This window comes from Ornithorhynchus anatinus, chromosome 3 (genome assembly GCF_004115215.2).
Source record: "Ornithorhynchus anatinus isolate Pmale09 chromosome 3, mOrnAna1.pri.v4, whole genome shotgun sequence".
Classification (NCBI taxonomy): Eukaryota; Metazoa; Chordata; class Mammalia; order Monotremata; family Ornithorhynchidae; genus Ornithorhynchus; species Ornithorhynchus anatinus.
Genome location: NC_041730.1, coordinates 52396016 through 52416302, shown reverse-complemented (window position 1 = coordinate 52416302; position 20287 = coordinate 52396016). Strand labels below are relative to the sequence as shown.

General features: G+C 50.5%; 1 protein-coding gene across 6 annotated transcripts in view; it reads left to right on the top strand.

The window, feature by feature from the left end:
- The window catches only part of LOC100090442 (phospholipid-transporting ATPase FetA-like), a 130553-nt gene that overhangs the window by 99071 nt on the left and 11195 nt on the right, over positions 1 to 20287 (top strand). For all 6 annotated transcript variants that reach the window (XM_029060291.1, XM_029060290.2, XM_029060292.2 and 3 more), the window contains 6 exons: positions 1375 to 1539; positions 2985 to 3096; positions 8280 to 8385; positions 13290 to 13437; positions 16483 to 16666; positions 17186 to 17409. In XM_029060291.1, coding sequence (XP_028916124.1) covers positions 1375 to 1539; positions 2985 to 3096; positions 8280 to 8385; positions 13290 to 13437; positions 16483 to 16666; positions 17186 to 17409 — 939 coding nt within the window. The remainder of the gene's footprint in view (positions 1 to 1374; positions 1540 to 2984; positions 3097 to 8279; positions 8386 to 13289; positions 13438 to 16482; positions 16667 to 17185; positions 17410 to 20287) is intronic.

The window sequence follows — 20287 nt, the reverse complement described above, 5'->3', positions numbered from 1 at the left end:
ACAGAGGCTCAGAAACATTCAGTGATTTTCCCTAGGCCACAGTGAAGGAGTGACTGAGCCCAGAAGGGGATCCAGGATTTCATTCATTCATTCTTTCAATTCATTCAATCTTATTTATTGAGCACTTACTGTATGCAGAACACTGTACTAAGCGCTTGGAAAGTATAATTTGGCAACAGATGGAGACAATCCCTACCCAACAATGGACTCACAGCCTAGAAGGGGGAGACAGACAACAAAACAAAACAAGAAGACATCAATAGCATCAAAGAAGATAAATAGAATTATAGATATATACACATCATTAATAAAATACATAAAATAATAAATACAGGTGCTACGGGGCGGGGAAGGGAGTAGAGCAGCAGAGGGAGGGAGTAGGGGCGATGGGGAGGGGAGGACGAGCAGAGGAAGAGGAGGGCTCAGTCTGAGAAGGCCTCCTGGAGAAGATGAGCTCTCAGTAGGGTTTTGAAGGGGGGGAAGAGAGCTAGTTTGGCAGATGCGAGGAGGGAGGGCATTCCAGGACAGCAGTAGGACCTGGGCCAGGGGTCGATGACGGGACAGGCGAGAACAAGACCCAGTGAAGAGGTGAGCGGCGGCAGAGGAGTGGAGTGTGCGGGCTGGGCTGGAGAAGGAGGGAAGGGAGGTGAGGTAAGAAGGGACAGGGGGATGGAGAGCTTTGAAGCCAATGGTGAGGAGTTTTTGCTTCATAAGAAGGTTGATAGGCAACCACTGCAGATTTTTGAGGAGGGGGGTGAAATGCCAGACTCCCAGGTTTGAGCTCTGACCAATCTGTTCTATCTCCATGTAAGAGTGCATAAATTTCCAGTCCCAACTGGGGAATCATTCTGGATCTCTTGAAAATGATGTCTGCACCCTATGGCCCAGGAGTTCCTATTTCCTGATCTAATTTCATCGGGCCTGTCTGCTGAGCTTATTTTTGTGCAGCATCTTCCCATTAAAAGACTAACTACCAGTACCTGATCCTGGAAAAGGAATCCAGGCCTCACCAGTGTATGAATAATGAGAACATTATTCTTTAGCTGACATCTATTCTGAAGTCCCTTAGTACAGCATGTGGCTGAAAGATGGGAAGCTCCTTTTCCCTGAAGGATCGTCTTCGGAAATAGGCCGCTAAATATATGTAGCTTCTGAGAGGCAATTTGGGAGTATCTCCGAATTTTCTGTCCTCGAGCTTAAATCTTATGGTGCAGAAGAGGCCATTATTCTAAAGGGATGCTGGTCCTGGGCTACAGAAGGTCCATCAGTGGAAGGATTGGCTGTCTGCATCATCCTGAGGACCGTACCAACCACCACGTGATGTGGAAACATGATTCAGCTTTTGCTTACCTTGGGCACACTTGTGTCTTCCAGGAGTTTGCCGGGGAAGGTTTACGCACCCTTGTCGTGGCCTACAGACAGCTGGATGAGTCGTACTTCAACACCTGGATCACGCGTCACCATGAAGCCAGCACAGCCCTGGAGGAACGAGAGGAAAAGTTAGCAATGCTATACCAAGAAATCGAAAGCAACCTAATGGTGGGCAACTCTAGATCCATCCCTTTCCAGGGAGGGCTGGAGGACAATAAAGGAGGGGATTTTCTGCCAACGGGTTAATACCCTTTCCCAAGCAAATAAGGAACTACTCGTTTATAGATCAGAGTAGTGGAGGGTCACTGAGAGATTTTTACTTTGCCCCAAAGCGCCCTAGCTACAGAGATTGTTGACCATCGCTCCATGTTTTTTTCCACCGGGACGGATTCTTGAGCAGATGGTCCCTTAAGGATTAAAGCAGATGTCTCTTGGAGTGTTTTAGAGGAAGCAGGCAGCCTGCAGGCCAAAGACAGATTTATCCTCAAAGAAAGTTGCCTCAAAGAGGGATCCAGCCCTCTTAGCCTTAGCCTCTCCTCCAGCCTGGAATCAGCACCTGGTACCTCTCTCAGTAGTCCCAGGGGATGAGCAGGAAGAGAGGTTGGAAGAGGCCCAAGGTAAGGCAGGGGAAGAGAAGTTTCTGTTAAGAGCTTCTTGAAGAGGATAATTGCCACACCAACGATTTCTCGTCAGTGAATGACCTAATTCGACTAGTATCTGTAACCAATTAACTTTATATCCCTGTACCATCTGGGATCTCTTGTTCTCTCTCAACTTGGCATCCAAAATGAACCCGGTTCCGACTCTCCCTCTTCGAGGTTGGTCGGGGACAGGAGGGAATGGACTCCTCGAGGCGTTGTCCTTACCACTGGGCTGCTTCGAGGACGTTAGGTCTTGCTTTTCTAGATGATTTAGAGTCTTTTGGAACTCCGCTTTGGACCCAGGTTTTCATGCCACAGCCTAGTCCTCGTGGATAGAGTCCGGGCCTGGAAGTCAGAAGGTCATGGGTTCTAATCCCGGCTCTCCCACTCTGTCTGCTGCTGTGTGACCTGGGGCAAATGCTAAGCACCTGGGAAAGTAGAGCACAAAAGCCAAAGGAAAGGAGGCCCGCTCAACCGAAGAGCCCAAGAGGTTGTGAGGGGCAGAGCAGGAAGTATGAGATGGAGGTGGGAGGGCAGTGGACTAAATTGGCACCTGACTTGGGAGAGAACCCAGCACAAGTGGAAAATACCTGGGTTTCCACAGTGCTTCTCCAGTTACAGTGGAGTCGGTGCTCAGAGCTGCAGGTTTCCGCCAAGAGCTCACCGGCTCTTTTGGAGGAGAACCAGCTGTGTAGGACTACCTCAGTCAATCAGTGAATGGGATTTACCGAGCACCTGTTATGGGCAGGACCCTGCAGCAAGAGCTGGGGAGAGCACAGTGCAACAGTATTGCTGACGTGATCCCTGCCCTCAAAGAGCTTACAATCTAGTAGGGAGGACAGTCTTTAAAATCAAGTACAGAGAGGAGAAAAAGCAGAGTGTAAGGAGAGATACCTGGGTCCTGGAGACCCGTTATCTGTGTTCCCCATTCTCCCCGCCACATGGGGTCACCCTGCTTTGATGTGCTTGCAGTTACTAGGAGCCACGGCCATCGAAGACAAATTACAGGACGGAGTGCCAGAGACCATCGAAACCCTGACCCGAGCCAAGATTAATGTGTGGGTGCTCACAGGTGACAAACAAGGTAAGCTGGGCCTGGACTCAGGGGCTCTTCTCCCCTCGGGCTTTTTAGGAACAGGATGCCTGCTCTCAACTACCTGCTATTATATAATAATTACAATTATGGCATTTATTAAATGTTTACTATCTGCCGGGGTAGAAGTATGGTTTGAGATTGGAAGCAGTTCCTGCCCCACATTGGGCTCACAATCTATAATAATAATAATAATGACTGTGGTGTTTGTTAAGCCCTTACTATGTGCCGAGCCCTGCACGAAGCACTGGGATAGACACGAGATAATCAGATCCCACATGGGGCTCACGGTCTAAGTGTCAGGGAGGCTTAAGTGACTTGCCCAAGAACACTCACCAGGCCAGGAACTGGAACTCGGGACACCTAGTTTAAGTGGCCATCCCTGAGATTGACAAGGAAACTCAACACACAGATACACAAAATGAAAACAAAGTCAGTAAAGTGTGGGGACTCACGGGGAAGAATTCCAGGCTGCTCAGAGTTCAGGACCCTCCTGTAGCTGTAACAGCCCCCACGACATCAACCACCAATCTTCCCTGGGTTTTTGGAGCCCTCACACTGTGGGCATTCTTCCTTCTCTCTGCTGCTGGGGTGGTGGAAGGCAGGACGGGCTAGAGAGGCTCCTCAGCGGCACGGAAGTGAGCCTGTGCTGGTTCCGGGGAAGGCAGCACGGCTGGCTTTCCAGAGGGGGAGACACCAAGGGAGTGCTACAAATGTCCTTTTCGCTTTCCTACCACGGTGGTGGGAGGAAAGACAGGATGGAGTTTCCTCGTTGACATGGAGGATAGCTGGCGCCGGGTCCCTGGGAGACAGCCTGGTGGGAGATGACAGAATGTCTGTTTCCATAAATGCCTTTTGAGGGTTAAATGGGAAATTGGGTAGTATTACGGTCAAGTATTAAGAGGAACACTTCAGTTTGGGTCCAGAGGGCTGGGACCAGGGAATGGACAGGGATCACATCTTTCATTCATTCATTCATTCATTCATTCATTCAATTGTATTTATTGAGCGCTTACTATGTGCAGAGCACTTTACTAAGCACTTGGGAGAGTACAATAGAACAATACACCGACACATTCCCTGCCTACAAGAAGCTTACGGTCTTAGAGTGGGAGCCAGACATAAATACAAATAAATAAATTACAGATATGTACCTAAGTGCTGTGGGGCTGGGAGGGGGGATGAATCAAGGGAGCAGATTGGGGCGATGCTGAAGGGAGTGGGAGAAGAGGAAAGGGGAGTTTAGTCGGGAAAAGCCTCTTGGAGGACATGGGCCTTCAATAAGGCTTTGAAGCTAGGGAGAGTAATCGTCTGTCTGATTCGAGGAGGGAGGACATTCCAAGCCAGAGGCAGGACGTTCCAAGCCAGAGGCAGGACGTTCCAAGCCAGAGGCGGGACGTGAGCGAAGGGTCGGCGGCGAGGTAGATGAGATCGAGGTACCGTGAGAAAGTTGGCATTAGAGGAGCGAAGTGTGCAGACTGGATTGTAGTAGGAGAGTAGCGAGGTGAGGTAGGAGGGGACGAGATGATGAACTGCTTTAAAGCCAAAGATGAGGAATTTTCGTTTGAGGTGGAGATATATGGGCAACCACTGGAGTTTCTTGAGGAGTACGGAAACGTATCCCGAAGGTCTCTGTAGAAAAATGATCCAGGCAGCAGAGTGAAGTATGGGCTGGAGTGGGGAGAGACAGGAGGCTGGGAGGTCAGCGAGAGGCCGATACAGTAACCAAGGAGGGATAGGATAAGTGATTATATTAACACGATAGAAGTTTGGATGGAGAGGAAAGGGCGGATTTTAGCGATGTTGAATTGTACTTTCCCCAGCACTTAGTACAGTGCTCTGTACACAGTCGGGGGTCAATAAATGCCATCGATCGATCGACCGATTGGGTGAAAGTTACAAAATTGGCTGGAGCAACCCAAGAAGAGCCGTGCTCAGTCATGGCAAGGAATGGGGAGACCAGACGGGACATCTGTGGTTCAGAAAATCCTCTGGCATCATTTCAGAGAAGTAAAAGGGTTCTAGGGGAAGAGGAGGAGGAAGTTACCTCTTTGGGAAAGTTATCAGCTCTAAGGAGAGGAATTTTGATGCTGGATTTGTTTTAGAGAGCTGTGACACAAGTATACTGTTTGGCGACTTGGGTTCTATATTGGCATTTTGCAGCAATTAAGCTACCATAATCGGTGATTTATTTTTAAGCCCTTAACTAATTAAAAATGAGTTATGTTCTCTACCCCGAGTGTCTGTGTTTGAGGAGAGAGTGTGGGAGTCACATCCATCAGGGAGTACATTACTGCAGAGTGGGAGAGTAGGAAAAAGGGACCTCGCTGAACCTCGGCAACTGTCCTGTGGAAGCAAGGCTGGCTAGCTGGACACCGAGTTCTTCCCATGGCTCTGGGGGAAACATCCTGAGAGTTAGGAGGGCAGTCGCCACAATATAAGGAGTGAAACAATCGCGTGAACTCCTAAAATAATTCCTACTCTCGACAGAAGTAAGTTTAGGACCCTGGGAACACCACCGGGAGTCAGATCTCTAACGAGTGGCTCTGTGGGTTATTTCGGCTTGGATAAAAGCCCATCAAGTTGCAGCGTCTGATTTCCCCCCCTCCCACCTACTATTCAGCCCCACTGACATCCCCCAAAAGGGTCTTCCCTCAGAGGGGAAGGTTGAACGAGCTGTCTCTATACTACAGATCAGCCTGAGAGAACAGCTGGACGAGCTCAGAAAACAGGCCTTCCCCTCCTCCATTTCTGAGGCTGGCCCTGGGTGAGGAGGGGTTCTGGTGTTGTCAGCAGCTGGAAGGAGCCAACCCCTGGTGAGAGGCCTCACTTCTCCAAATGGAGAGCTGGCTCTCCATCCTGTCCCACAAAGCCAAGCAGAAAATAATAATTATGGTATGCGTTAAGCGCTTACTAGGTGCCAAGCACTGTTCTAAGAGCTGGGGTAGGTACACAGTAATCAGATTGCCGAGAAACTCTAATGCTGTTAATCAGCAGCTCTTTGGAGAAGTGGCAACCAAAGTTCCACAGAGAAGGGATTTTTTTCATCCCAGTTGCCCAATACTAACACCCCAGGCATTTAGCGGGGATCATATTAGTTCCCCGAGCTCACCCCCAGAAATCGGGATCGGGGTGCCTTTTGACAATTTTTATTAATGTCAGTGAAAGACACACTGTTGGATGGGCAGGAAAGCCAGAGAATAATTCTAGTAATAATAGTATTTGTTAAGAACTTACTATGTGCCAGGCACTGTACTAAGCACTGGGGTAGACGCAAGGTCCCACATGGGACTCGCAGTCTAAGTAGGAGAGAGAACAAGTATTGAATCCCCATTCTGCTGTTGAGGGAACTGAGATGTTAAGTGGCATGCCCAAGGTCACAAGGTAGATAAGTGACAAAACCGAGATTAGAATCTAGGTCCTCTGACTCCCAGACCCGTACTCTTTCCACCATTCATTTATTCATTCAATCATATTTATTCAGCACTTACTGTGTGCAGAGCACTGTACTAAGCACTTGGGAAGTACAATTTAGCAACAAATAGAGACAATCCCTGCCCACAGTGAGATGAGGGGAGACAGACATCAAAACAAGTAAACAAGCATCAGTAGCATCATTGTAAATAAATAGAATTATAGATAGCTAATCACATCATTAAAATAAATCGAATTATAATTATAAATATGTACATATATACACAAGTGCTATGGGGCAGGGAGGGGTAGAGCAAAGGGAGCGGGTCAGGGCAATGGGGAGGGGGAGCAGAGGAAAAGGGGGGCTTAGTCTGGGAAGGCCTCCTGGAGGAGGTGAGCTCTCAGTAGGGCTCTGAAGGGGAGATGTGGGCTAGTTTGGCCAATTTGAGGAGGGAGGGAGTTCCAGGTCAGAGGAAGGACGTGGGCCACGGGTCGACGGCGGGACAGGTGAGAACGTGGCCCAGTGAAGAGGCTAGCGGCGCCAGAGGAGCGGAGTGTGCGGGCCAGGCTATAGAAGGAGAGAAGGGAAGTGGGGTAAGGAGAGGCAAGGGGAGGGAGAGCTGTAAAGCCAATAGTGAGGTGTTTTTGCTTGATGCGGAGGTCGATAGACAACCACTGGAGAGCTTTGGAGGAGGGGGGTGACATAATAATGTTGGTATTTGTTAAGCGCTTACTATGTGCAGAGCACTGTTCTAAGCGCTGGGGTAGACACAGGGGAATGAGGTTGTCCCACGTGGGGCTCACAGTCTTAATCCCCATTTTACAGATGAGGGAACTGAGGCACAGAGTAGTGAAGTGACTTGCCCACAGTCACACAGCTGACAAGTGGCAGAGCCGGGATTCGAACTCATGACCTCTGACATGCCCAGAACGTTTCTGTAGAAAGATAATCCAGGCAGCAGAGTGACCTGCTTCCCTAGCAGGATGATGATGATGATGACAATCAGGAACGAGCCGTATTTATACTACAGATCAGCACGAGAGATAGATGAGGGAGTCTCCCGTCAAAATCTCGGGTCCGAGAACCTGCCTGAAAGAACTGACTAGTAATAGATAGTGATTTGCACAGCACCGGTCAAGCCACCTTGATCGTGCTCGTCATGTTTTCGGTATAGTGGTTGCCATTCACTGCAGTGTGAATGTTTTGTGTTATTTATTAAGCGCCATCTAGGTGCCAGAAAGCTGTGCTTTGTGCCGGGGTAGATACACGATAATCGGATTGGACCTAGCCTTCGTTCTTCACCGGGCTCACAGTCTGAGAGGGAGGCATTTTAGCCCCATTTTACGAATGAGGCAACTGAGTCACAGACAGGTTAAGTGACTTGCCCAAGGCCACACAGCAGGCCAGAGGCAAAGCTGGGGTGAGGATCCGGCCTTCCAACGCCCAGACCTGTGTGGCCTTTCCACTAGGGCGTGCTAGTTGTGAAGAAGCAGAGCTGTCTGTGGCCATGTAGAACCCGGGCTACCAGAATAGGGTTTTGAAGTGGAGTAGACTCCGCTTGGGGAACCCCAAAGCACGGTCCTCTCTGGTCTCTCTAGACTGTAAGCTCCTTGTGGCAGGAATCACATCTACCAACTCTATTGCATTGTACCCTCCCGGCACTTAGCGTACCCTGTAAGCATTCAGTGAATTGATCGATCGGTCTGCCGGTTAGCCTGCGACTAAGCCAGCCCCAAACTGATTGTGTGACTTCTCCCAGAGACCGCCATGAACATTGGCTATTCCTGCAACATGTTGGATGACGACATGGACAAAGTATTCGTCATCGAAGGTCAAGACTCCCAAACCGTGCTGAAGGAGCTCAGGTACAGTCCGACCAGCTCGGCTCAACTCCCGGCTTTCCTCCGGCTGATGCCTTCGGCTTCGTCAAGGGAGTGGATGTTCCTTTAGTGGGTGCTGAAGTGCCCGAGCGTAAGAAACAGCAGCTTCTGTTGTTCCCAAGCACTTCGCTCCCCTCACTCCTGGTGGTTACCTGTTTCATTCAGTGGGGTCAGGCAGTCCCAAGGTAAGTCCCACCCCATAGAATCAGTCGCCGGGCCACCCGCCGAGGAGGGAGGGGCCAGAGAAGCAGCACGGCCTAGTGGAAAGAGCACGGGTCTGGGAGTCAGAGGACCTGGGTTCTAATCCCAGCTCTGCCACTTGTCCCCTCCTAGTCCCTCAGCTGTAATTTATTTTATATTAACGTCCCCTCTAGACCAAAGCTTGCTGTGGGTAAGAAATGTGCTTGTTTTATTGTTGTTTGTACTCTCCCAAGTCCTCAATACTCCATAAGTGCTCAATAAATATGATGGATTGTCTGCTGTGTGACAAGCACTGAACTTCTCTGAGCCTCAGCCTGATCATCTGTAAAATGGGGATTAAATCCTGCTCCCTCCTATCTAGACTGTAAACCTCATGGGGTGTCCACCCTGGGTAAACTTGTGTTCACGTGGTTAGAACAGTGCTTGGCACATAATAAGCGCTTACATTCCATAATTATTATTAATTATCATCTTAGGGCTACACTTTGGGTGACCCCATCCAAGGGATACCAATCGGCTCACCCCATCCTAGGGGTACCATCGGCTCACCCCATCCGAGGGATACCCATTGGCCCCCCCCAAAAGTCAGGTCTGTAGCCCTGCTCCATGCCAGCTGAGGAGTCCATGCCGGCAGGCTGGGACTCAGCCAGACGGAGGAGGACACAATATCACAATGAGAGTTCCCAGTAGTTCTGCCAGCCCCCGGGCCCATCCCCGCAGATGAGCCAACCTTCAGAAATAGCTAGTCTGACTGCAGGCAATATCACCTCAGGCCACCCCCCCCCACCCTTAATAAAAGTAGACTTTATTAAGCACTATTACATACTAAGTGGTGGAGCAGATACAAGATCAGACACGTCCCTGACCCACATGGGATTCCCAGTCTAAGTGGGAGAGAGAACAGCCATTGAAACCCTATTTTACAGAAAAGGAAACTAAGGCAACCAGAAGTCATGTGACATGTCCAAAATCAGCCAGCAGGAAAGTTATGGAACCTGGACTAGCAATGTGGTGTCCTGACTCCTGTGCTGTTTCCACTAGGCCATGCTGGGACTGGGGCTGGAGGGTAGATGGGGAGCAGTGGATAATAATGTTGGTATTTGTTAAGCGCTTACTATGTGCCGAGCACTGTTCTAAGCGCTGGGGTAGACACGGGGGAATCAGGATGTCCCACGTGGGGCTCACAGTCTTAATCCTCATTTTACAGATGAGGTAACTGAGGCACCGAGAAGTTAAGTGACTTGCCCACAGCCACACAGCTGACAAGTGGCAGAGCTGGGATTTGAACTCATGACCTCTGACTCCAAAGCCCGTGCCCTTTCCACTGAGCCACGCTGCTTCCTCCTAGGCCCTGGCAGGAGGAAACCAGCCCGTAGCCCAACCGAACCCTCCCTTCCCCCACACCTCTGCAGCACATTTATAAGCCGGGAGGGTCGGAGCTATTCCAGGGCTGGGGCTGACACCAATTTGGTCGGGGAGAGTGGAAGGGCACAGCTCCACTGCTGGGAGAGCGCCCGTCCCCATGTCCAGCTGGGTCTGACCCTGTCTTGCCTTCCTCCGACAAACCAGGCCTTGGCCAGCGGCCCACCTCTCAGGCTGCTGCAGGAATGCGTGGCTGGGGCCGACCAGCAGGCGGGCAGGAAGCTGTTGGTCTTGCTTCATAAATAAAACTTTTTACACAGTCTTTCCTGCTACCCATGCCGTGCGCGGAGGACACTAGAGAGGGGTAGTCCAGGGGGCCCACGTCTGAAGGGGGTGGTCAGAGAGCCTTGTCATCCTTCATGGTGGGCAGGATGGGCAGCTCCGTGTTTGGTCACATGAAATCCACAGGCATGGGGACCCGGAGCAGGCATCCTAGGTGCTGGAAGTGCTAGACAGGAAGCAGGGAGGAGGTAGGACTATATTCCACACCCCCAAACCAGGGCCATCCTCACCACTGCTCCCTCCCATCCCCATCTTCTCCCCTTGCCTTCTTGCTCAACCCAGTCCATTTAGAAAATACTTGAAGCACCTCACCCACACACATACAAACACATACATGTTGAAGCTGGGTCCATGTGATGAATGACAGAGGCAAGACACCGTTATCCCCTTCAAATGAAACTCCCTCCCAAAGATTGTCCCTAGCCCTCTCCAGGCAAAAAGACAAGAAAAACAAATTATGATATTTGTTAAGTGCTTACTATGTTCCAGACACTGTACCAAGTATGGGGGTGGAAGCAAGCAAATTGGGTTGGACACAATCCCTGTCCCACATGGGGCTCACAGTCTTAACCACCATTTTACAGATGAGGTAACTGAGGCACAGAGAAGTGAAGTGACTTGCCCGAGGTCACAGCAGACAAGTAGCAGAGCCAGGATTGGAACCCAGGTCCTTCTGACTCCCAGGCCTGTGCTTTATCTACTAGGCCACACTGCCTCTCAAAGAAAAAGACCCCAAAAGGAGAGGAGTGTCTGTTGCTGGTACAAAGAGTGAGTGCTGGGTCTCAGCCTGCACTTAGCTTGTAGGCCAGACAGTAATAATAATAATAATAATAATAATGTTGGTATTTGTTAAGCACTTACTATGTGCAGAGCACTGTTCTAAGCGCTGGGGTAGATACGGGGTAATCAGGTTGTCCCATGTGAGGCTCACAATCTTCATCCCCATTTTACAGATGAAGTAACTGAGGCACAGAGAAGTGAAGTGACTTGCCCACAGTCACACAGCTGACAAGTGGCAGAGTGGGATTTGAACCCATGACCTCTGACTCCAAATCCCATGCTCAGTAGAGAGGCATCCTGAGCTAGGACTGGAACCAAGAGAAGCAGTGTGGCGTAGTAGATAGAACACGGGCGTGGGAGTCAGAAGGTCATGGGTTCTGATCCTGGCTTCACCACTTATCTGCTGTGCAACCTTGGGCAAGTCTCACTTATCTCTCAAATGAGGATTGAGACTAAGAGCCCCACATGGAATTGGGACTGTGTCCAGCTTGATTTGCCCAAATCCACCCCAGCACTTATGACAGCAGGCACTTCAGAGATCCCATCACCATCACTGGAATTCCTCCTTCCAGGCCAGACCTTGAGGGGCCCCTCGGAGGGGCTTTCAAAACTCACATATGTGCATTCCGTCGCAAGCCCCCGGTTGGGGAGGACCTTCCTGAACCGGGGGAGCCTCAGTGACACGAAATAGAAGTCAAACCACACCTCTGATCACAAGGTTAATGTGGAAAGGTTTTTACTTCGTTTTACCAGCGGGCAAGGGAGTGACACAGACACACACTCGCTCCGTCAAGGGTCCGATACAGTCTGTGGTCAAAGGAACCCATTCTGCCGATGCTTTTTCTTTCTGCTTCCAAGTGCTGCCTTCTTGCTTCTCTGCATGCCTCTATGCTGCCTCCAGGCACACCCTCCGATATGCCTCAAAGCAACTACTTTTTATCTGCTTTAGGCATAGCAGCTGTGGCTCTATGTAGCCGTCATTGATTGGTCCAGGCCCGTTACTGGGTACAAGAGGGAGAGAAAACCCCACCTCCCTCCATGCTCCACCCCCACAGGCCCACAATCAACCACCTCAAGTAAAGCCCATCAGTGCCTTTGCCAGTCTCTTCCCTGCTGTTGTCAGGGGATCACTAACAGTCACTTAAAAGGCAGCTTGTTGGGGGTCACCACACAATAATAATAATAATAATAATATAATAATAATAATGTTGGTATTTGTTAAGTGCTTACTATGGGCCAAGCACTGTTCTAAGCGCTGGGGTAGATACAAGGTAATCAGATTGTCCCACGTAGGGCTCACAGTCTTCATCCCCATTTTACAGATGAGGTAACTGAGGCACAGAGAAGTGAAGTGAGTTGCCCAAGATCACACAGCTGACAAGCGGCGGAGTCGGGATCAGAACTCACGACTGTCTGACTGCCAGGCCCATGCTCTATATACTAAGCCACGCTGCTTCTCATCATATCCCTGTCCTCTGATGGTCATCTGATCAGGACCAGTCAGGATACAAATCAGTATGATTGAATGAGTGAGTTCAGCCTAAAGAAAATCAGGGGCTCATTCATTCATTCATTCAATTGCATTTTATCAAGCGCTTACTGTGTGCAAAGCATTGTATTAAGGGCTTGGGAGAGTACAGTATAAAAACAGACACATTCCCTGCCCACAATGAGCTCACAGTCTAGAGGGGGAGACAGACATTAATATAAATAAATGAATAGATGAATAGCTAGGCAAATCAATAAATAAGGGGTCGGGCCAGATTCAAACCTTCGCCAAGCCCGGTCCGGGAGATGGTCTGCCTGGATCTACCAGCTGGAGGGCGGGGTTCTGTCAGTGAGAGAGGTAGGAGCCTCCAGGTGTGCTGCTGCCCAGCCCAGAGAGGCCAAGAAGTGGAAGGTTCAGGCCCTGCCCGCCTCCGACCCCACACCCTTGATCTCTCCTGTTGCCCTCTGGCTCCCCTGACTCACGTGGATGGCCAGACCACGATCCAGTCCTGCTGCAAGTGGGCATAGAGTGGAAGTGAGCACAGAGTCTCCTCTACCTTTTCCTTCAGCCTGGCATCCTCCTCATGCTCCTGTCTCTGTTGCTGCTGCTGCAGGACGTGTAAGCCACTGGGCCCAGACCGATCCCTGGGAGAACTCGCTCCCTTTCCCTAGCGCAGAACTATTTCTCAGCTTTTCATGGTCAATTTCCTTTCCAGAGAAGCAAGGAAAGAGATGAGACCTGAATCCTTTCTGGACACCGACCCCGTTAACATTCGGATTTCCCAGCCTACCAAAGAAAACCTCATCCTGCCTGAAGAGAATGCCAGTGGGAACTTTGGCATGGTCATCAATGGACACAGTTTGGTAGGGGAAAGGTCGTGGCCCCCAGAGTTCCCTAGAGAAAATCCTCATTCTCTTCCGAGAGGGAGTCCTCCCCAGGCTCCTGTCCCAGGGAACCATTTCAGGCACTATCTCTTCCAGGCCTCCTGAGAGTCAGCCCAGTGGGCAGCGGGCAGCGGGCGGCAGGCAGCGGCTACCCCAAGGGAACATTAAGGAAGGAACTGCACGGAGCCCTGTAGACGAGCAAAGTGTGAGGACTGGGCTGTAGTAGATCAGTAAGGTGAGGTTGGGTGCTTTCAAAGCCCATGGTCAGGATTTTTGTTTGTTGCAGAGGTGGATGGGCAGCCATCGGAGGTTCTTGAAGAGTGAGGAGCCGTGGACTGAATTTTTTTTAGAAAAAAACGATCCATGCAGCAGAGAGAAGCACAGCCTGGAGTGGGGAGAGACAAGAGGCAGGGAAATCAGCAATGTGTCAGACACAGGAGTCAAGGAGAGATAGGATAAGTACTTGGATCGGTATGATAGCAGTTTTGATGGAGAGGAAAGGGCAGATTTTAGCAGTGCTGGGAGGGTACAACTGGCAGGATTTGCTGACAGATTGAATATGTGGGTGGAATGAGAGTGATGAGTCGAGGACGATGCCAAGATTCTGGGCTTGTGAGAGAAGGAGGATAGTGATATTGTCTACAGTGAAGACGGGGGAAGACGGGGTTTGGGTGGAAAGATTAGTTTTGGACTCGTTTGGTTTGAGTTATCGACGGGACATCCAGGTAAATCCAGAGATGTCCTGAAGGCAGGAGGAAATGTGAGATTGCAGGGAAGGAGAGAAGTCAGAGCTGAAGATGTGGATTTGGGAATCATCTCCACAGCCATGAGAGTGAATGAGTTCTCCAAGGGAGTAGGTGTAGATGGAGAATAGAAGGGGGCCTCTCTCTGAGCCTTTAGGGACCCCAGCTGTCAGAGGATGGGTGGTAGAGGTGGAGCCAGAAAAAGAAACTGAGAAAGAGTGGTCAAAGAGAGAGGAAGAGAACCAAGAGGGGACAGTGTCAGTGAAGCCAAGCGTGGTTAATGTTTCAAGGAGAAGAGGGTGATCAACGGTGTCGAAGGCAGCCGAGAGAATCGGGAGGATTAGGATAGAGAAGAGGCCATCAGATATGGTAATCAGTTTCCTTAGAGGAGACTGTTTCTGTGAAGCAATGGGGGAAAAGCCATTGGAAAGTGAACAGTGAAGATGGCAGTCAAGAAAGGAAGAAGGGAGGAGGGCTAGAGTTTTAAAAAGGTATGAAGGGGTTGGAAGCAGCATGGCCTAGCAGATAGACCAGGGACCAGGGAATCAGAAGGACCTGGGTTCTGATCCCGGCTCCACCACTTGTCTGCTGTGTCACTTCACTTCCCTGTGCCTCAGTTCCCCCATCTGTAAAATGGGAATTAAGACTGTGAACCCCATGGGGACATTGACTGTGTCCCACCTGATTACCTTGTATCTACCTCAAGAAAAGTGCATGGCGTACAGAAACAAATACCATAAAAAAGGCACAGGTGGAAGAGGTAGATTTAGAGAGGAGGTGAGAGATCTCTTCTTTAGTTACCGAGGGGAATATGAAGAGAGCCAAAGAGGGTTGGGGAGGAGGGGAGACTGGAAGGAAGTAGAGGAGATTTTAGGGAGATCACACCAGATGGTTTCAATTTTGTTGATGTAGTATGTGACCAGGTCTTTAGGGGACAGAGATGGTGGGCGTGGGGGGAAAAGAGGTTTGAGAAGGGAGTTAAATGTCTGCAACAGCTGGAGGGGCAGTGGGTATGGGAGTGAATTGGGAAGGAGAAGTATTGTTGTCGGGCAAAAGAGAGGACCGAATTGAAGCAGGTAAGAATATATTAAAGGTGGAGAGTGTCAGAGAGATGTCTGGATTTCTGCCAACCTAGTTCCGTAGCTCGGGAACAGGAGAAGAGGAAGTGTACTGCGGACGTGATCCAGGGTTACAGGTTAGTGGCATGAGATCGATAGAGGGAGAAGGTGATGTTGAGGGTGTCAGTTTGTGCATAACGAGATAGTAGTTTGGGCACGGAGACTAAACGGGGTAGTATTGTTGTGGAATATTGGAGGGAGTCAAAAGAAGAGTGGTCTCTGGGCGAACAGGACAGATTGTGAGAGGTGGGTGTAGGGAAAAGGGAGGAGGTGAGGAGGCTGTGGTCTGAGAGGTGTTTCAGGATTGGTGTACGGTGACTAAAGATAATAAGATCACTCAAGCCCCAGCAGCCCCTGGAGTCAAAAAGATACAAGCACAACTCCTCATCACAGAGATAAAGGAAGGCCCCGCTGGGCTGGAGGTCAGGGGCTTGGCCAGGACCAGGCCCAGTTCAGCTAAATGAGGCTGCCCGGACTCAGGCTAAAAATAGATTCCGAACCTTGCCTAGATTGAGGAAAACTCCCGCAAGAGCCCTAGAGGACCCTACAGCTGTCCTGAGGTAAGGCTGGCTTCCTTACCATCCAAAGCCACAGCAAGGACCTTGGAGAGTCGGGGAATTCCACAGCTCAGTATTCTCATTCCATGGCCAGCAAACCAGAGAGAGAGAGAAATTCCCCTCCCAGTTTCGGATCACAGGCCCCTTTCCTGTCCATCCTCTAGGATGTGTCTTCCATCTGCAAGGCAGATCACGTTGCCCGGGGAACCCGCTGTGATGGGACTCAAGACCCCTCTTGAACTTGTCTTCTGTGTAGCCCTGGGCAAGCCACTTAACTTCTCTGGGCCTCAGTTCCCCCAGCTGGAAAATGGGAGTTAAGACTGCGACCCCTATGTGGGACAGGGACCGTGTCCAACCTATCTTGTATCTACTCCAGCACATAGAACAGTGCTTGGCACGTAGTAAGTGCCTAACAGACACCACAATTATCATTATTATTATTTAAGTTTTTGCAGGTTGTGACTATGTTGGGCGAGGGCCAGTGGTCACCAGGATCCCCAGGCTGACAGGGAGCTGTTTTCCCTCGGGTAGCCGGGAGGAAGAAACCGGGTCATCCCATTAACCTCTCTCTCCCGTTCCCGCTTCCTCCTTCCCGGGGACCTGCAGGCATTCGCCCTGGAAGCGAAGCTGGAGCTGGAGCTGCTCCGAGCGGCCTGCATGTGCAAGGCAGTCATCTGCTGCCGCGTGACCCCGCTGCAGAAGGCGCAGGTGGTGGAACTGGTGAAGAGGCACAAGAACGCGGTGACGCTGGCTATCGGGGATGGGGCCAACGACGTCAGCATGATTAAGAGTAAGTGGACGCAAGCCGGGCTGCCCCGTACCCCGTCGGGCCTAAGACTCGGTTTCCTGCAGAGACCTCGAGGCCGAAACGCTCATCTTCATCGGGATTGATTCATCTCACGGACACCGGCTGGCTCTCAGACCGTCCCCCGCTGCAGTGTCACCCTTCAGCGCTTAGAACAGTGCTTGGTAGTAAGCGCTTAACAGACACCGTCATTATTACCCAGCAGCCCGTTAGTGCGGATTGAAGTGAAACTTTGAGGCTGGTCCGGCCCTGGGGAGCCTGCAAGCCCTGGGCTCGAAAGGAATGGGAGAGGAGCCCAGCGCTGCTGTATCGTAGTTTCCCAATTCACTCATTCATTCGATCATATTTATTGAGCACTTACTGTGTGCAAAGCACTGTACTAAGCATCTGGGAGAGTTCAATATAACAATAAATGGACACAATGAGCTTGCAGTCTAGTACGCATAGCAAATGCTCAATAAACACCATTATCGCCATTAACACCCTGTCCTTTTCTCTCTCCAGCGGCCCACATCGGGGTTGGGATCAGTGGCCAGGAAGGGATGCAGGCTGTGCTTTCCAGCGACTTCTCCTTCGCCCAGTTTCGGTTTCTCCAGCGGCTGCTTTTGGTCCACGGCCGCTGGTCCTACATCCGCATGTGCAAGTTCCTCAGATATTTCTTCTACAAGAACTTCGCCTTCACGCTGGTTCACTTTTGGTACGGCTTCTTCTCTGGCTTCTCGGCCCAGGTAGGAGCCCATCCCGGGGACCGCAACCTTCCCGAAACCTGAGCGCGTCGCCCCAACCCCTGTCCCTGTCACAACAACAACCCTGGCGTAGTGGATAGAGCACGGGCCTGGGAGTCAGAAGGTCGTGAGTTCTCATCCCTCCTCCAAGGTCTGCCGTGTGACCTTGAGCGAGTCACTTCACTTCTCTGGGCCTCAAGTACCTCATCTGTAAAATGGAAGTTGAGACTGTGAGCCCTATGTGGGACAGGGACTGTCTCCAACCCAATTACCCTCTATCTACTCCATCGTTTAGGACAGTGCCTGGTACATAGTAAGCACTTAACAAATACTACGGTTACTATTATTGTTATTCTTATTGTTCTTATTATTATCCCCGGTCTTTAGCTGTCTTTAATCCTGTCCCTGCTATCAGTCGGTCATCCCCGGTGGCCCCATCTCATCTGCTAAGGCCTGGGTCCCATATTGGTTCTGAACATGCTTTCCCTGAAGAGGGCCCAGAAGCTAGAGAATTTTTCCTGGTACCAGACCTGTAGTCAATCCCCTCTTCCCCTTTTCTTCTCCCACATTGTGGAGCTACTCATTCCTCCTTCTCACTTCCTCTGGGCACAGCAGCTTCTGTACACTTGAGCTGTTGGGGCTGGAACGTCCCCCCAGTGATTGGTTAGTGCCCCTGAGAAAATCTTTTTCTTCCAAACTCCCTTTCACCCATCTCTCTGGGGCCATTTATTGAGCACCCAGACCTGACCCGGGACTCCCCAGCTCTCCTTTCCTGCACTGGGGCAGAGAGAGAAGGGAAAAGAGCTCCCTCCACCTCCTCCCCCGGGAAAAAGGCAGTAGGCCAACAGAGCTGGAACCTTCCAGCCTTCCATTCTCCCCTTCATCTGGGCCCTAGGTGCAGCCTCGTTTCTTGGACCGGACTTTGATTTGGAGTTCTCCTGCTCCCTTTAGTTCACAGCCTCCCTAGACTCCATTAACGCCAATGGAGTTGGTTTCTCAGCAGTGACGAGAGAGGACAGTGAATCGCAGCCTTTGTGTCACAGAGATGGGACCATCGTTCCCCTGCCCTTCCAAAGCTTTTAAAAACACTTTCTCCCGCACGTCTTCCCTCAGTGACCACTTCCTTTAACTTCTCGTTCTCTGCTGGCTCCTTCCCCTCTGCCTTCAATCACGCCCATGCCTCCTCTATTTGTTGTTTTTTTTAAAAAAAAACCTTTTCTCTGGACCCCACTGACCTCTCCAGGCTTCGCTCCTCGCTTCTCCCACTCAATCGATCCATCAGTGGCATTTATCAAGCATTTACTGTGCACAGAGCTCTGTCCTAAGGGCTTGGGAGACTACAGACCAACAGAGTTGGTACCCCTCTTCAATCTGGTTCTGCCCCTTTCACCCCACTGAGGCAGCCCCCTCCAAAGTTACCAAGGGCTTCTGTCTGGCCAAATCTAATGGGCTCTACTCTGTTCTACCCCTCGTTGACCTCTTGGCTGCCTTTGACATGGTGGACCGGTCCCTTCTCCTGGAAACGCTGTCCAACCTTAATCTTTCTGAGTCAGTCCCCTCCCAGTTCTCCTCTTACCTCTTGCCAATCCTTTCCTTCACACTTTTGCCAGCTCTTTCTCTGCCTCCCAGTCCATTTCTGGGGGTACTTCTCAGGGCTCTGTTATCTGTCCCCTTTCTTCTCAATTTACACTTACTCCTTTGAGGAACTCATGTGCACCCCCCGATTCAACTACCAGCTCCTTGTGGAAGACTCTCTCACTAGCTCCGGGACCACTCCTTTGTCTGCAGTCTCGCATTTCCTCCTGCGTGCATCGCATCTCTACGTGGGTGTCCTGACAGGATTTCAACCTCAATAAATCTCAAACTATTAAAATCCTCCCCTATCAGAGATTCCACCGCCACCAACCTCGCAGTTCAGATTCGGAGGACCAGGCTCGAGTCCTGCAGGGAGACTGTGTTCCTGAGAGTCTGTTCTAGGACCACTCCGCTACAACCCGGCCCCACTCCAGAACTATGGAATTTCAACTAAGCGTCCCCTTTTCCCTGAAATGAGTTAATCAAGTGTATTTATTGAGTGCTTACGTTCCCTGCTCACAACGAGTTTACAGTCAGTCAGTCAGTCGTATTTGTTGAATGCTTGCGGTGTGCAGAGTCCTGTACTAAGCGCTTGGGAGAGTTCAATATAGCAATATAACAGACGTTTTCCCTGCCCACAACGAGCTTACGGTCTAGAGGGGGAGACAGACTTTAATATAAATATATAAAATGACAGATATGTACTTTAATGCTGTGGGGCTGGGAGGGGGGAATGAGTAAAGGGAGCAAGTCGAGGTGGTGCAAAGGGAGTGGAAGAAGGGTAAAGGAAGGTTTAGTCAGGGAAGGCCTAGTGGAGGAGATGTGCCTTCAATAAGGTTTTGAAGTCGGGGAGAGTCGTTGCCGGTCGGATAGCCTCATCAGCAATTTCTACCGGATTCCTGGCTGCTGGGTGTTTCACTTCCACACCATTTTGGAATCCAGTCCTGCTCTGAAACCCCTGACAGTCCACCCCTCTAATTCCTGGCCCCAGGGAGCCTGGCATGAGGGAAGGTGTGGGAGAGGCTGCTCAGGAGGAGACCTGTTTCCGGAGGTCCAGCGGGGAATCATCCGTGTTCAACCTGGCCCACGGCCTGGGACCGGAAAGAAAATCCATGGAGTGCTGCTGTCATCTAGTGGCTGGAACAGCAATGGGCTGCTGCAGACTGGAATTATTATTATTATTATTATTATTATTATTATTATTATTATTATTATACTGTAATAATAATGGGGTTTGTTAACCGCTTACTATGTGCCAGGCACTGTACGAAGCACTGGGGTGGATCCAAGCAAATTGAGTTGGACA